General features: G+C 53.6%; 1 protein-coding gene across 1 annotated transcript in view; it reads right to left on the bottom strand.

The window, feature by feature from the left end:
• The window catches only part of HMCN2 (hemicentin 2), a 171,793-nt gene that overhangs the window by 22,619 nt on the left and 132,201 nt on the right, over positions 1-16,973 (bottom strand). The window contains exons 74-85 of the mRNA XM_008005927.3: positions 15,794-15,921; positions 14,732-14,888; positions 13,718-13,839; positions 12,419-12,583; positions 9,850-9,957; positions 9,423-9,557; positions 8,884-9,018; positions 7,725-7,915; positions 6,610-6,823; positions 5,050-5,184; positions 3,823-4,013; positions 2,118-2,199 (exon numbers count right to left, since the gene is read on the bottom strand). Coding sequence (XP_008004118.3) covers positions 2,118-2,199; positions 3,823-4,013; positions 5,050-5,184; positions 6,610-6,823; positions 7,725-7,915; positions 8,884-9,018; positions 9,423-9,557; positions 9,850-9,957; positions 12,419-12,583; positions 13,718-13,839; positions 14,732-14,888; positions 15,794-15,921 — 1,763 coding nt within the window. The remainder of the gene's footprint in view (positions 1-2,117; positions 2,200-3,822; positions 4,014-5,049; positions 5,185-6,609; positions 6,824-7,724; positions 7,916-8,883; positions 9,019-9,422; positions 9,558-9,849; positions 9,958-12,418; positions 12,584-13,717; positions 13,840-14,731; positions 14,889-15,793; positions 15,922-16,973) is intronic.

Raw genomic sequence — 16,973 nt, 5'->3', positions numbered from 1 at the left:
ATGAAATGGATGAATTTGCACTTCACCAAATTTTAACACTTTTGCTCTTCAAGTCACCATTAAGAAAATGCAAAGACAAGCCACAGACTGGGAGAAATATTTGCAAATCATGTATCTGATAAAGGGCTATATCCATGGTATGTAAAGAACTATAGAAAATCACTAGTAAGATAAACAACTCCATTTCAGAATGCGCACAAGTGCTGGGTGCAGTGGCTCACTCCTGTAATCCCAGCACGTTCGGAGGCCAAGGCAGGTGGATCACCTGAGGTCAGAAGTTCCAGCCCAGCCTGACCAACATGGTGAAACCCCGTTTCTACTAAAAATACAAAAATTAGCCAGGCGTGGTGGCGGGCATCTATAATCCCAGATACTCAGGAGGCTGAGACAGGAGAATGGCCTGAACCCGGGAGGCGGAGGTTGCAGTGAGCAGAGATGGTGCCATTGCACTCTGGCCTGAGCAACAGAGCCAGACCCTGTCTCAAAAAATATTAGTAACAATAACTGTGGTAAAAAATTCATCACATAAAATTTATCATTGAACCACTTGTAAGGTACAGTTCAGTAGTGCTGAGTATTTGACATTGTTGTACAATCTCCAGAACTTTTTCCTCTGGCTAAACTGAAACTCCGGACTCATTAAACACTATATCCCCCTTCTCCCCCCAACACAGCCCCTGGCAAGCTCAATACTACTTTGGGTCTCTATGCTTTTGACCACTCCAGGCCCCTCATACAAACAGAATCATATAGTGTTTTTCTGTGACTGGCTTTTTCCACTTCGCATAACGACCTCAAGGTTCATCTATGTTGTGGCCTGTGTCAGAATTTCATTCCTTTTGTTCTTTTTTTTTGAGACTGAGTCTTGCCTGTCACCCAGGCTGGAGTATGGTGGAACGATCTTGGCTCACCGCAACCTCTGCCTCCTGGGTTCCAGTGATTCTCCTGCCTCAGCTTCCTGAACGACTGGGAATACAGGCGCGCCACCACGCCCAGCTAATTTTTGTATTTTTAGTAGAGACAGAGTTTCACTATGTTGGAAAGGCGGTTCTCGAATTCCAGACTCCAGGTGATCCACCTGCCTCGGCCTCCCAAAGTGCTGGGATTACAGATGTGAGTCATCGAGCCCAGCCCTAGAATTTCCTTCCTTTTTAAGGTCAAATAATATTGCATTGAATGAATGGGTGAATGTTATGGTATGCAAATTATAACTCAATAAAGTTTCTTTCTTTCTTTTTTTTTTTCTTTTCTTTTTCTTTTCTTTTTTTTTTTGAGACGGACTCTCGCTCTGTCGCCCAGGCTGGAGTGCAGTGGCCAGATCTCAGCTCACTGCAAGCTCCGCCTCCTGGGTTTATACCATTCTCCTGGCTCAGCCTCCCGAGTAGCTGGGACTACAGGCGCCCGCAACGGCGCCCGGCTAATTTTTTGTATTTTTAGTAGAGACGGGGTTTCACCATGTTCTCAATCTCCTGACCTCGTGATCCGCCCGCCTCGGCCTCCCAAAGTGCTGGGATTACAGGCGTGAGCCACCGCGCCCGGCTTTTTTTTTTTCTTAAAGAGGCAGAATCCAGAACAGTAATTATTGGGCAGGGGGCAGTGAACAGAGGTGAGCATGCTGGAGGATGGGAGCCGGCGCTGTCCTGTTTCTTTGATCTGGCTGCTGGTTAACTGGGTGGGTTCGCATTGTAAAAATTCACTGAGCTCTGCACTTCGGATCCTCGCTCTTCTCCACAGGTATTCATCTTCAAGAAAACATTTTCTACAGAATCCCTATTGAGACAACTTCACAGTGTTATCCTAAGGCTCAAACAGCGCCTGGTAAACTACGAGCTGCTCGGCACCTGCGAGAGCCGTTGCGGTGATCTCGACAGCTGGTCTGAGTTTTAAATGCCCAGCTCCCCCTGGGCCCACGTTGCCAGGTTTTCTTGAGCTCAGTCCTGAGTCTCACTCACCCCACATTTGGGAAACATTTGACAGGATTCAATGTGTGTTCCCAATAAGCATTAATGAAAGAATCCCAAGTCTCGGCCCCGCCTGTCTGCCCTCTAGGTGACTCACACCACCGCTGTCCCCAAGCACACTTCCCACGTCCCCACTCTGCTGAGGCCAAGACTCACTCTGCAGGACGAGGATCACCACTTTCTTCACCATGCCCATCTCGTTCTCTGCCAGGCACTGGTACTGTCCCGCGTCATCCCTCTGCAAGTGGGCACAGGAGAGGGGCACGGTGCTCAGAGAAGACGACGAGCAGCTCAGACAGTTGGGTAGGGGACTGAGGCCAGCCAGCCAGCAAGGGGCTTAGGCTGTGAAGCAGCCAGGGACATCTGATCCCCCACAGGGCATCGGAAGGGCCTCTGTGACCACTTGTCAGCAGACATGCAAAGAGAATCCAGCCCCTTTTCACACCCGAAAATGGGGGGCTGTGACTAAGGTCCCTGTTGCCTTAGGTGGAACAACTTGCTGGAAAAGCATGGGGTAGATCCACCTCTTCCAAACTGTGTACGTTGACATCTTACTGTCCCATGGCACGTTATTTGAGACTCCTTGGAAAAAAGGGTTCCATGGTGAAGTAAGTTTGGGAGACAGTGAGTTAGATGATATGTTATGGTACTTTGGAAATCAATAACTAGAGGAAAACAAGAACATTAGATACCTCTGTTGCACAAACAGGATGGCAGGACCTCTCGGGGCATTTATTGTGCCAGTGTGCAAAGTGAGTCTTCCAGAAGGGAGACGGTTTGCAGTGTTGCCCTAACAGGTGGCCCACGGATATGTGATGGAACTCAGGTGGCACGCTGGCTCACATCACGTCTGAGTGGCAGCACCACTATGAGATGGAGCTGGGACAGTCTGAGGCCACCATCCACTCCCAGAAAATGGTATCTAGTGGGCCACACCCAAAGGACTCGGGGACACTGCACGGCACAAAGTTAAGAGTGTAGGTTTGGAGGTCAGACCAACGTGGGACTGAATCCCAACCCCACTGCTTACTGCCCTGAACCCATTACTTAGGACATTTTCATGCTTCCGGAGCCTCAGTTTCCCCTTCTGTAAAATGGGAATGATAACTGCTAGGATCTTATAAGCATTAAATGGAACAACGCTTGCTAAGTGCGAGGCCCCGTGCCTGGCCCAAGTTAGTACTTGGGCAACAGGAGTCATTACTACCACTGCTCTTACTGCTACTCTTATTACTAGTCCTACTACTATTACTACCCAGAGAAAGGCTCCCAAATGGGTCAGATCAAGGCCCCTAAGATGAACTTGAGTCAGGACTGACTTGGGGATTTCTGCACAATCACCAGAACTTGAGGCACAAAATGAAAGTTAAGGGGGCTGCCCCAGGGCCCAAGGCTTTGGAAACAGCACGGAGCCTGAGGCAGGAGACCTGGGGGTGGGGGCCCTGCCTCCTGTACTTATTGGCTGTGGGCCTCTCTGAACTTCAGTGTCTTCGTCTGCAAATAGGGAGCCTGATTACCTGCCTACCCTGCCCTCCGAGGTTGTTAATAACAACATTTTGGGAGCATTACCCACAGATTGCTCTTAAATAATGCGTATGAGACATCTCACTGATTTCTAATCACAATCCTATGAGGTAGAACAAATTTGCTCCATTGAATGGGTGGATGACCGAGGAACAGAAAAGCTCAGTGGCCGGAGGTCGATATTGGTGGTAGTGGGGGGATGTCTGGGGAATGGGCAGGGAGGTGCTTTGTAGACTGCAGAAGCACAGGGGGCAACATGAAGAACCCGCTTGAGCAATCAGAAAAAGCATAGAGTTGTCCCTGGTGTCCCCACCCAAGGTGCCAGGCCCCGCCTTGCCTCAGTCCTGCGGATGGTCAGCGAGCCATTCTGCAGCTGGTGCCGGAGGCGGCTGCCCCGCAGTGGAAGGCCATCTTTGATCCAGCGGATGGTCGGCACTGGGTCTCCATGCGCCACACAGTCTAGCTGAATGCTGCCTCCTACAGGTTCCACCAGGTAGGAGAAAGCCTCGCCTTGTAGGACAGGAGCCTCTGCATGGGGTAACATGGAGCAAGCTGTCAGAAAAGAGGCTTCCTGCAAGCTCAACCTCCCATAAACCCCAAAGGTCTGCCCAACTCCTGCCTCCAGGGGCCTCCAGAGGCTCCTGCTAGCCCAGCATGGTTGTGTGTAGTCAGTGCATCAGGGACAGCAAACAGTGTCCATGTCATGGGTCAAGTCACAAAGACTGGCAGTGGTTTCCAGGAACTGTGCTGAGAAGCATTTGAAGCTGAATGAGAACAGTGCTGTGATTGATTAGTGATGCCTGAGACGGGCACAGGCAGGGACGCAATGTTTCGTGTGTCATACACTCTCTCTCACAGATGGATGACACTAGCAGCAGAGTATCTGCTAGGTACTTTGGAAATCAATAACTATAAAAAAACAAGAACCCTAGACACCTCTGTTGTACAAAGCAACACTATGAGATTCATGCTAATCTCAAAACACTCTTGGAGGCTCTGGACTGGCTTATATCCTTCCTGGTTTCCTGAGGTTGGATCTACCAAAAGCTGCAGTTTTCTTTTGGTGCCTGGGGCTGCTGATTCCCTCCATCCAGCCCCACCCATCCCGAAGTTGTGCAAACTAAGTCATGGCATCACCGAGGGCTCCTGTGCTACTCTTGGTAGATGAGTAGGTCATAGGGGACAACCAGCTGGCTGGCAAGCTTCTGGCATTTTTCTGCCAGGATGCCCTAGCCCCCATGCTCTCCTCCTACCCTGGCACCATCCAGCTGCAGGTAGTGTTGTAGGGCAATTGGTCAGATTCCAGTTCTACTTGCAGCCAGGGTCGTCTTGGGAGTGTCAAAAATACTGATGCCTAGGCCTCACCTCAGCGAGGCTGGTTTACAGAGTTGGAGGTAGAACTTGGGCTTTAGAATTTCAAGTCCCCCCGGGGATTCTAACATGCAGTCAGGGTGGGGAGCCACTAGTTCAGAGGACAGGAGGCCGGGTTCTCAGGACACCAATAGATTGGGTCCCAGTAGACTGGAGGTCTTGAGAGAGAAGCCACCTGGGGAATGCGCCCTACCCTTCACGTGGACGAAGCTGACCGCCTGCGTGCGGCCCACTCTGTTCTCCGCCCAGCAGACATAGGTCCCGCTGTCTTCTCTGGAGACAGAGGCCCGCTGCAGCGTGCTGCCTCCATCCTGCTCAGACACCCCTTCTGTGGTGGGGAAAGAGAAGCCCGAGGGGGACTCTGAGTCGGGTGCAGGGAACTCCTGCCCTAAACACTTCCCTGGTGCGTGGGTACCTGCAGGAACTTAATAAAAACGCAGAAACAGATGGGAGTCCCGGGTGAAGGCTAATCAAGCCAGACCCATTCCTGGGAGGCACAGGCCACACTGGAGGCTGCAGTTAATGAACCCGCCTTCTACCATTTTCCAGCGCACACTGTGTGTTTGATAAACAGTCAAGGGCAGGTCTTTGGGGACCTCTTTGCACAGGGCACTTACTGAAACACTGCCATGATTTCTAGAGAGAATGATTCCCTGTTTTTTTTTTTTTTTTTTTTTTTTTGAGACAGTTTTGCTCTTGTTGCCCAGGCTGGAGTGCAATGGCACGATCTCGGCTCACTGCAACCTCCACCTCCCAGGTTCAACCAATTCTCCTGCCTCAGCCTCCCGAGTAGCTGGGATTACAGGCATGTGCCACCACGCCCAGCTAATGTTGTATTTTTAGTAGAGACGGGGTTTCACCATGTTGGCCAGGCTGGTCTCAAACTCCTGACTTCAGGTGATCCGCCCGCCTTGGCCCCCCAAAATGCTGGGATTACAGGCGTGAGCCACCGCGCCCGGCCGAGAGAAGGATTCTAATAATGGACTTTTCCTTTGGGGTTGGCCATTGCCTCTAGGAGAGGAATATGGACAAGCATCACCATCAAGTAGGCATCTACTCCAGGCCAGGCCTGTGCTGAGCACGGCCCCTCCACCATCATTCTGTCCTCAGGACCCCTGGTTATGTCCATTTGACAGATGAAGAGCGGAGCTCAGAGAGGCCGAACTATTATACTTGCCCAAGGTCCCTCCCCAGGAAGTGGTGGGGCCCAGCAAAGCCTTCACCACAGGTGTGCACGGGTATTCCACACCTGGGGACTCAGAGTTAAGAATGTGTGATATCATATCCTAATATAGGAAAGTATCATTTTGCAGTGGAGGGGACTTAGCAATTTATCAACTCAGCAGACATTGAGTACCCAGCAGGTCAGTCTCCACAGGCCCTGTGTCTCCCTAGACATCACCCGGGTTGCCGGTAGGAGGACAGAACCCCCACAAAAGGGGTTTACTGAGGGTCCCACAATGGGAGTAGTAGCTCTGGGCTAGAACACAGGCCTCCCTCTCCTGGCCCTGAGGTCTCTAGGTTGACTCTTCTCGGGCGGCCTCTTCCCAGCTCTGATATATGGCTTGTCACATATGGCCACAGCTGGATTTGCCCTGTCCGCCTACATAGGGCCACATTGGAAGACCCAGGACCAACAGGGCTGACTGACAACCTCTTCCTTTCCACTAAGTTGGGTCTCCCCACCTGCCCTCCCTTCTTGACCTCCCGGGGTCCTGGCTCTCTGTCCCACCCATGCCCAGCAGACCCAGACCTGTGACTGGCCGGTCGTTGACAGTCCAGCCAATGCGAGGGGTGGGGCTGCCCCGGGCTGCACAGCGAAGCCACAGCCTGTCCCCAAGATGCAGGCTGCGGTCCCCAGGCAGGGTGGTGAACACAGGCAGTGCCAGGATGGTGAGGTGCACGCGGCGGCGGGCCCGGCCCACGGCATTCTCAGCAGTACAAGTATAGGTGCCTGCGTCCCCGCCCTGTGGGCAAAGAAAGGGGTTGGCCGGAGAACTTCCCCCACCTCGGCATAGGTCAGGATGCCCCTAATCCTTGAAGGTTCTCATGGAGCATCCAGCCCAGAGAGGGGAATTGACTTGCCCAAGGTCACACAGCTAGCAAACAGGTCAGCATCACCACCGCACCCTTGCCCTGCCCTGTAGCGTTCACACGCTCTGCTGCTTCATCACCCCAGGGCTGACTGCATGATCGCAATAGCTACTGTTTACCAAACACCTACTGTGTGCTGCCCTGTGCTCAGAACTTGACCTGCACTGCAGGCCTTGCTTTTGGTGCCCTGATAGAGGGCCCAGCAGGGGCTCCAAGACGAGGAGTTTTGTGGTACATTCAAGCAGGGCTGGTGCGCTCGCCACTGCTCCACCAGGCTCCCCAGGTAGCTCCGTCCAATGCCCCTGACCCTTCTACATGCGTCCACTGAACCCATCCGGAGAGGGTCGCATCACAAAATTACAGAATCTGATGAGTGCTGAGGGGAAGGGGGTCGGGGTCAGGGGTCCCACCCATACTCCCGGCTCAACACTCCCCAAAACCCAGAGGACGGTTAATGCGAATGCATGGTTGAGAACAACTGGATAGACTTTCGGGACACAAAGTCATCGCCATATCCCTGAGCCCCAGTCCGAGTTCCCTCCCTTCCCCAGGAGCTGGCTGCTGAGGTCCAGGTTCAAATTTGGGTTCTGCCTCTTGGCAATGGTGGACAACTAGGTACACTTTGAGCCTTAGTTCTGGCCGTCTGTAGCCGGCATGGTCACACTGATTTCCCCAGGCTCCCAGGGTTAAAGGCTGCACTGTGCTCGGCGCAGAACATGACAAACAGGGGTCTCAGCCATTATTCCCTGCTGTGCCCCTCGGGGAGTGCCTCACCTCCAAGTTCTTCACCAGCAACTCTCCAGAAGGCTGGATGGTGAACTTCCCCTCGGCGCCTGACACAGGCTGGCCATCTTTGTCCCAGGTGATGTTGGGCTCAGGACTGCCCCTGGCCTTGCAAGGCAAGAATGCGTGGGAGCCTTCGGTGGTAGACAGGTCTGGGAGGCCATTCTCGATCACTGGTGGGACTGTGGGCAGAGGGAGGCCCACTCGGAACTGGGGCTGGGGGAGGCAGCTGACCCCATCCCAGGGCCCCTGGCCTTTGGCCCAGCCCTTCAGCCCTCCCTGGTCATCAGCTGCCCCCTCCAACTCCCTAGTCGTAGGCCATTGCCCGTGCTCAGGATGATTTGGGGACTGCCTGAGTTTGGTGTAGCTGTGACGGTGATTCCATTGCACCTGTGCACACATGTACACACACACATGTGCACACACACACAGATGACTAAAGCCACAGGACAGAGGTCTTGGGCACAAACTCCTTGTACTAGGCCACCTCCACGGACAAAAGCAGGGCAGCCATCACAGAGCATCCCTGCAGAGGAGCTATGCTGGGCAGAGTGAGGGTCACTGGCTTGGTGTCCGGCTGGTCTGGTGACCAGTGATGCTCCAGATCCGAGGGGAGAGGAGCATGCTGGACAAGGAGGTGTGGAGGAAGCCTGGAGCCTGGAGCCCCTCTGAGTTCACAGCCAGAGTCCAACTTTAGCCCTACACAGCTGCGGGCGGGGACAGCCACTGAGATACCACAAAGCAGGCCACTGGGGCCAAGACACGACCAGCCCATACTGAATATTCCCAGCAGACTGCAGATTTTTGACCAGTGATGCCACCTTATCTTTGAAGCCAATGATTAATCAAACTAAGGGAAGGGCACATGCAATTGTGTGTGTGCCAGAGCAGGGCCAGAGAGCCTACAGCTACTGGAAACCGGAATGAATGAGGGATGCTGGATTCATGTTCCACAGGGCTAGAGAGAAGGCAGAGGGGATGGGAGTTTATGTCTGAACCCAGAACTCAGGTGCAAAATGAGAGAGGTTCCCCTTAATTCCTTCTAGAACTATAAGCAGTGTGCCCTGCCAGGCAGGGAAGGGAGAAGCCTGCAGGAGCCTCAAAGCCCCTCAGTTTTCAGGGCCCACCTCGGCCCCATCCTCACACCCACCTTGCACCACCAGCCGTGTCTTCCCCATGGCGCTGCCTGCACTGTTCTTGGCGATGCAGAGATAGTTTCCAGCATCCTCTGGGCTGGCATGGGCAATCCGCAGCTGTCCGCCCGGTAGGACCTGGGTACTCACTCCTGAATGAGGAAGAAGAAAATCGGGGGCCAGGGAGCTGGGGTGGGGGACCCCCAAGGTGGGTAGATTGGGCTATTCTATCTCACAGGCAGCAAATGACTTGCTGGGGTCACAGAGTGACCAAGGGACAGAAGGAGCCAAGAAGCCTGACCCCAAGCCCAACCCAGTTGCCTGCTCCCGACCTCCCAACTCAGCCACCGAGTGCTTGGATGGCATCTCAGGCCGTGGTGACAGGAGAAGGGTTGGGGAGGGGGAGGCCAGAGCAAGGGTGGGGCGTGTCTGGGCAGGCCAGGGGCTTTCCAGGACCTCTCAGCAGGTCTGTGGGGTCTCCCAGGGCAGGAAACAGGAACCCCCCAGGCCCACACTCTTCTCTTCCCTTCCCAGGCTGGCTGCCAGGGTCCCTCACCCGCAGGGATGTTGAGCCCTTCCTTCTGCCAGGTGATGGTCGGCCGGGGGATGCCTGAGGCCTCGCAGGGCAGCAGCACCTCCTCCTCTGCCACTGCCCGAACCACGCTGGGCAGCGGCTTCACCACCGGGGAGGCTGCAAAGGACAGGGGTGCAGAGGGCCCTGAGAATGTCCATGACACATCTCCTCCAACCAGGGGGCCTCGGAGAGCATCAGAGAGAGAGGCCTCTAAGGAGGACAGGGGTTCTAGAAACATCGGCCACAGCAACAAGGACACCATGGCTGATTCTTTTCCTCCCAAAGAATCCCATGCGAGACACGTCTGGGCCTCTGAGACTTCACCTCCCTCCTCAGCCCCACCTGCCTCTGGCTCTCCACCTGCTCCCCGGGCCATAGGAACTCTGGGGTCTGGACCATAGACTCTTACCTTGCACGGTGAGGAAGACGTGCTTGTGGGCGACGCCGGCAGAGTTGCGGGCTGAGCAGGTGTAGCGGCCCGCATGGATGGGGAGGGCCTGCCTGATCTCCAGGGCGCCTGTGGGTGGGAATCAGGGTGAGGGGGTCAGGACAGAGGTCCCCAGGGATGGAGGTGGCAGGACTCCTACACAATCCCATTCTGTCTCTGGTCACTCAACCTGCCTCCTTTGCCCATTTAAAAACGGTCTGGGGGATGTGACTACACGGGAAACTGGCATCTAGGTTTGCCTCTGTGCCCTGCTCAAAGCAGAGGCATGGGCGAGTTCCTTCCACTCTCTGGACCTCAGTTTCCCCGTGTGCACAATGAATAATCAGATAAGATGGTCTCTAGACCCTTTTTTCTGTGAAGTTCCAGGATCTGCCACTCCCCTGCCTGTAATCCCCCGCTCATAGTTCCACACCCTGCTATCCTCACCTTGCTCTGCTAAAAACTCACCTCCTCTAGGAAGCCTCCCAGGATTACTGCCTCCTCTCCTCCCTTTATCCTCCCGACCTTAGCCCTGGTTACTCAGTGAACACCATTTTAACCTTCCCAGACCACGGGCTGCACCTGGGCAGTCAAGTGACGAGGGTTGTAAACTGTGCTCCGTGGAACCCTGGGGGCCTGCTGGGTGGGGGAAGGGAGCAAGGCCCACTGCACTCTGGCCCACCCGCAGCCTGCCCCAGCCCCAGCTGGAACCAGAACTGTGGTTTGTTTTACCTGTTGAACTTTGTTGTTACCACTTATACTTATTGGAAAGCAGTTTTTGTTTTGTATTTTGTTTTGAGACAGGGTCTCACTCTGTTGCCCAGGCTGCAGTACACTGGTGCAATCATAGCTCACTGCATCCTTGAACTCCTGCGCTCAAGCAATCCTCCCACCTCAGCCTCTCAAGCAGCTAGGACCACAGGCATGCACCAAGACACCTGGCTAATTTTTTAAAATGTGTTTGTAGAGATGGGGTCTTGCTGTGTTGCCCAGGCTGGTCTCAAACTCCTGGCTACAAACAATCCTCCTGCCTCCCAAAGTACTGGAATTATAGGCACGAGTCCCTGTGCCTGGCCTGGAAGGAAGTTCTATGGCTTCAGAAGAGTTTGAAAATCACAGGTCTGGCCAGTGGTTCCCAGACTTTAGGATTTCCCTAACCAACTAACAAATTTGGAGACTCTCCATAAAGCTTCCAATGTTTTATTTTGACAAGCAAAGACATTTAAAAAATCACCATGTTAGGCCGGGCGCAGTGGCTCACGCCTGTAATCCCAGCACTTTGGGAGGCCGAGGCACGCAGATCACAAGGTCAGGAGATCGAGACCATCCTGGCTAACATGGTGAAATCCCGTCTCTACTGAAAATACAAAAAATTAGCCGGGCGTGGTGGCAGGCGCCTGTAGTCCAAGCTACTCCGGAGGCTGAGGTAGGAGAATGGTGTGAATCCGGGAGGCAGAGCTTGCAGTGAGCCGAGATCACGCCACTGCACTCCAGCCTGGGCAACAGAGCAAGACTCCGTCTCAAAAAAAAAAAAAAAAAAAAATCACCATGTTAGGCCAGGCATAGTGGCTCACACTTGTAATTCCAGCACTTTGGGAGGCTGAGAAGGGCAGATCACCTGAGGTCAGGAGTTCAAGACCAGCCTGGCCAACATAGTAAAACCCCATCTCTGCAAAAATACAAAAATCAGCCAGGCATGATGGCAGGTTCCTGTAATCTCAGCTACCTGGGAAGCTGAGCCAGGAGAATCCCTTGAACCTGGGAGGTGGAGGCTGCAGTGAGTGGAGATAGCGCCATTGCACTCCAGACTGGGAGACAGAGCAAGACTCCATCTTAAAAAAAATCACCATGTACTATTATCTTAATATCATCAAGAAAAGGAAGTTTCAACACCAAAAGATAATTTCAGAATAAAGGAGGATCTTTCTGATGGGATTAAACTAGGTTTACAAAAACTCCCAGGGAGCTGTTATTTTTCTTTTTCTTTCCTTTTTTTTTTTTTTTGAGACAGAGTCTCGCTCTGTCGCCCAGGCTGGAGTGCAGTGGTGCGATCTCCACTCACTGCAAGCTCCGCCTCCTGGGTTCACACCATTCTCCTGCCTCAGCCTCCCGTGTAGCTAGGACTACAGGCGCCCGCCACCACGCCTGGCTAATTTTTTTTATAGTTTTAGTAGAGACAGGGTTTCACCGTGTTAGCCAGGATGGTCTTGATCTCCTGACCTCGTGATCCGCCCGTCTCGGCCTCCCAAAGTGCTGGGATTACAGGCTTGAGCCACCGCGCCCGGCCCTATTTTTCTTATTTTGCCATGAAATAGCACTTGTATGCCAGAGGGTCTTGGGGAACCACTGATGGGTCTCAACACTGCAGAGCATGGAGGAGAATATGGAGCTCAGAGAGGGCGAGAGGGTCCTCCCAGGTCACACAGCCAGGAGAGGCAGAGCCAGGCCAGATTGTTCCATCCTGTTCCACCAGGTGACCTTCTTTCACCCCCTCTGCCTGCTCTCTCAGTCTCCCGTCAGCTGCCTCTCTCTGTGGATTACCCTTACTTACCCAATGATGAGACACGATAGCCGTTTCCCCGAGCTCCTAGCTGGGCACCTGCCTTGCTCCAGGACACGGTCGGAGCTGGTACGCCCGTGCTGTGACATGTCAGGACCACGGGTGCCATCATGGTCACGGTGAAGTCTGTCTGGTCGTCGGCAATGGTGGGAGGCACTGAAACCCAAGACAAGGCTTGAGGCCCTGCCGGCGTGCATGGGGAACTCACGGCATGGGGCCGGGGGTAAAGCCAGTACACAAGGTGACATTAGTGAAAAAGGGCCAAGTAGTGAGGTGGGGCAACGGAGGGAGAAGTCACATGTGTCCACTCAGCAAATCCTTCTGGGCACAGGGCTATAGTTTTTTTCTTTAAAAAAAAAAACAACTATTTTTTTCAGAGATGGAGTCTCAATATGTTGCCCAGGCTGGAATGTAGGGGCTAATCCCAAGTGTGATCCTACTGCTGATCAACCCGTCTTGACCTGCTCTGTTTCTGACCTGGGCAGGTTCACCCTTCCTTAGGCAACTTGGTGGTCCCCCGCTCCTGGGAGGTCACCATATTGATGCTAAACTTAGTGCGAACACCCAATCAGCATAATGCACTACAGTCCAGGACTCCCTGGGCTCAAGCGATCCTCCCGCCTCAGCCTCCTGAGTAGCTGGGACTATAGGCACGTGCCACTGCACCCAGTGGGATACAGCTTTCCTTAGAGACCCTGGCCTAGTAACTTCACAGGGGGTTACTCGTGGGTTTCCCACTTGAAGTAGGCGAGGCCAGAGGAGACCTCCAGAGGCAGTGTCATTTAACCTGTGATCTGAAGGGAAAGCAGGTGTTTGCTGAGTAAGGGGAAGAGTGTTCCTGGCAAAGGGAACAGCGTGTACAAAGCCCCTGAGGCAAGGAACAAAAAGCTGAGCAGCTTGATGAGACCCGGGAATGAGGCAGGTCTGGCATGAACTGAATCTGGGGGCTTGGCAGGGCCAGATCACACAGGACCTGGTGTGCCCGGCTGAATTCTTGCATTTTGTCCTGAGGGCAGCAGGCAGCTGTGGAGGGAGGGATTTTTAATGGGGGTGATGACAAGGTCAGATTTGAATTTAGAACATTGTGGATTTGGGAGGGGCCAGGAACTGTGCCGGAGCTGGGGTTATGTCAGCAGTGACCCAGCAGGATCTGAGAGGCCTTCCTGGAGGAGGTGTCCAGTGCAGCGCAAGAAAAAGCCACACAATTCCCTGCAGGCAGGGAGAGCCCCCAAGTGTGGGAAGGCACTGCCCCCACCCCAGGTATCCCCCTCCACCTCCGCTCTGACTCACCATGGACGGTCACCTGGTAGAGCCTGCGGGCCTCGCCCACCTCATTGCTCACCACGCACTCAAACTGGGCTGAGTCCTGGGGGCCAGGGGCCGCAAGGAGCAGGGCGTTGGAGGGCAGGAGCCTGGGGCGGACAGATGGACGGCCAAGTGGCTGCTGGGCTGACAGACCAGCTGTGGCTTTCTGGCTGTGGGGGTCTCATGCCCATTTCCTGTACCTGATCTCCAGCCCTGACTCTAGAAATGGCTTCTAGAACTTTCTACCCCAAAGGTCTAGCTGGCAGATTTGTGAGTGATTTTCATTTTCATCCCTGTTTCTCTGTAACCCTGCCCATTTGTTACAATAACCATCTACGATAACTTCTGTAAGAACCACGACTTTAAAGCGGCTCAGAGTCTTAGTTACTGATTTCATTTTCACTAAGTCTAGGTTTTTTACACTGGTTTTCCAATTTTTAAAAATTGACTTTTTTTTTTTTTTTTTTTTTGAGACAGAGTCTGGTTCTGTTGCCCAGGCTGGAGTGCACTGACACAATCACAGCTCACTGCAGCCTCAACCTCCCAGGTTCAGGGGATCCTCCCATCTCAGCCTCAGACACCCACCACCATACTCCGCTAATTTTTAAATTTTTTTGTAGACATGGGGTCTCACTATGTTGCCCAGCCTGGTCTTGAACTCCTGGCCTCAAGTAATCCTCCCACCTCAGCCTCCCAAAGTGCTGGGATTACAGGTATGAGCTACCACGCCCAGTTCATGTTTTGTTTTTAGACAACGAGTGACTCTGGTGGATATAAATAAAGCCCAGATGTCTCTGCTTAGCTGTATGTCCCCAGTGCCCTCACCCCTATCTCAGTGTGAAGACTCTCTGATCCCCAAAGTTGAGACACAAGTTCTGGTCCTGACTCCGGTGAGACCTGAGCACACCCTGCCCCGTCCCTGCCCCATGCCCCCGTGAGACGAGAGTGCCTCCCCACCCCCTGCGTCTCAGGAAGTCACCGCAAGGTCCAGCTCGTTACCGGTAGGCGCCCTGCTGCAGGCGGAAGTCCAGCTTCTGTCCGTCCTTCCACCAGACCACCAGGGGCTTAGGGGAGCCGCTGGCCTCGCAGGGCAGCGAGGCTGGGGTGTGGGCGGTCAGGGTCAGGTTGGAAGGGCTGGGGGCGATGGCTGGAGGCTCTGGGGAGAGCGCAGTGGTCAGGAGACAGGTGCAGCGGGCACAGGGGCTGGGGGCTCTCTGAGGCTGTGCCCAGGGTCAAAGCCACTGCCTACTGTCTTCTACCCATCCCTGAGGCAGCACAGAGGGAGAGGGCAGGAGAAGGTCCCAAGACAGCGTTTCCAACAGGTTCCCAAAACTGCGTGTTCTGGGCTTTCCACATCCCTGAGCCCGGCACCCCTTCGCTGCCTTTCTTTGACTGAGGCCTCCAGGCCTCCACTCCCTTAACCCCCACCTGAGGCCAGGGCCCACCAGAGCAGCCTCACACAAGCGGATCCGTTGGAGAGGGAGGAGATTGGGGCATCTGAGTCTAGTGATTTTGAATTTTATCCTTTCACATGTTTTACTTTTTTTTTTTGTAGACAGAGTCTCACTCTATCGCCTAGGCTGGAGTGCAGTGGTGTGATCATGGGTCACTACAGCCTGAAACTCCTGGGCTCGAGTGATCCTCCCACCTCAGCCTCCCAGGCAGGTGGGACTACAGGCATGTACCACCACGCTTGGCTAATTTAAGGATTTTTTTTTTTTTTTTTTTTTTGTAGAGATGGGGTCTTACTATGCTGCCCAGGTTGGTCTCAAACTCCTGGGATCAAGTGATCCTCCTGCCACGGTCTCCCAGACTTGTTTTACCTTTTGTGCATGCTTTCTTACTTGATCAAATCACTGTTCTGTTATGTAATATATGCACTAAAATACATCTGTGTCCTTTGAGTGTGCATGATCACAACTTTTTACTAATGGGCTTCATGGTCAAAAACATTTGAAGACCATTGGCTGTTGGCTCCTGACAGCTGGGGTGACCCAGAAACTAAGCAGGACTGGACCCCGACAGGGACTGGACACTGAAGGCCTTCCCCAGGCCACCTACCAAAGACCCGTAGGTCGCGGCCTTGGCGATCGGATCCAGCAGAGTTGGATACCAGGCAGAGGTAGTGACCGGCATCCTGGGCAAGGACTGGCTGGATTCTCAGGGAACCTTCAGGCAGAACTTCAAACCTGGAATGGACAGGGGGTTGCCCTGGAGATGGGCAGGCCAGTGGGCCTGGAGCAGAGCTGTCCCTAGCAAGACCCTTCCCTCTGCCCCCCCTTTCCCAGTGAGAGGATGCTGATATGGTTTGGCTCTGTGTCCCCACCAAATCTCGTCTTGTACCTCCCATAATTCCCATGTGTTGTGGGAGGGACCTGGTGGGAGATGATTGAATCAGAGAGGCAGGTCTTTCCCATGCTGTTCTCATGATAGTAAATCAGTCTCATGAGATCTGATGGTTTTAAAAACATAAGTTTCTCTGCACAAGCTCTCTCTTTGCCTGCGGCCATCCATGTAACATGTGACTCATTCCTCCTTTCCTTCCACCATGATTGTGAGGCCCCCCCAGCCACGTGGAACCGTAAGTCCGATAAACCTATTTCTTTTGTAAATTGCCCAGTTTTAGGTATGTCTTTATCAGCAACGTGAAAATGGACTAATACAGATGCTACCTTTGGAGGTCAGAGTCTTGCATCTATGAGGCCAAGGTCAGGCAGTCAGAGCCATGAGCAGCTCCCCACAGCCCAAGCCAACATTGGAAAGATGGAGAGAAGGGCTGCTTTGGGCCTCCCCGACACCCTCCTGGGCCTGGCCTCTCCTGAGACGCAGAAGGAGCAGCACCCTGCTCTTCTTGAGTGCGGTCCTGAGATCTGAAAAGTGCCCTTCCCAAGGGCCATGTCTGTACCGTGCAATCCCGCCCCTGGCCACAGTTGATTGGATGGGGGATGGACATATCACTCAGGCTGGGCCAATGGCATTCTGTGCCCTGGGAATTTAGAGTAGGGATTCACAGACAGCTTCCTAGTGAGCTGAGGAGCTGTAAACCTGGGTGAGGCTGGGGGCTATGGGGTTGTCAGGGCGTGTGTTTCTCCCACGTTCACCAAGGAAGAAGGCAAGAGAGAGAAAGATGAAGCCCACACAGAGAGAAGCTGAGAGAAGCTTTAAAACCATCAGATCTCGTGAGACCCACTCACGCCCCTCTACCCCGCCCCATCTATCAAGGCTTCTGATCAAGTCAAAC

This window comes from Chlorocebus sabaeus, chromosome 12, assembly GCF_047675955.1.
Source record: "Chlorocebus sabaeus isolate Y175 chromosome 12, mChlSab1.0.hap1, whole genome shotgun sequence".
In the NCBI taxonomy this organism is placed as follows: Eukaryota; Metazoa; Chordata; class Mammalia; order Primates; family Cercopithecidae; genus Chlorocebus; species Chlorocebus sabaeus.
The sequence above is the reverse complement of the archived record's forward strand: the minus strand, read 5'-3'. Positions and strand labels throughout refer to the sequence as shown.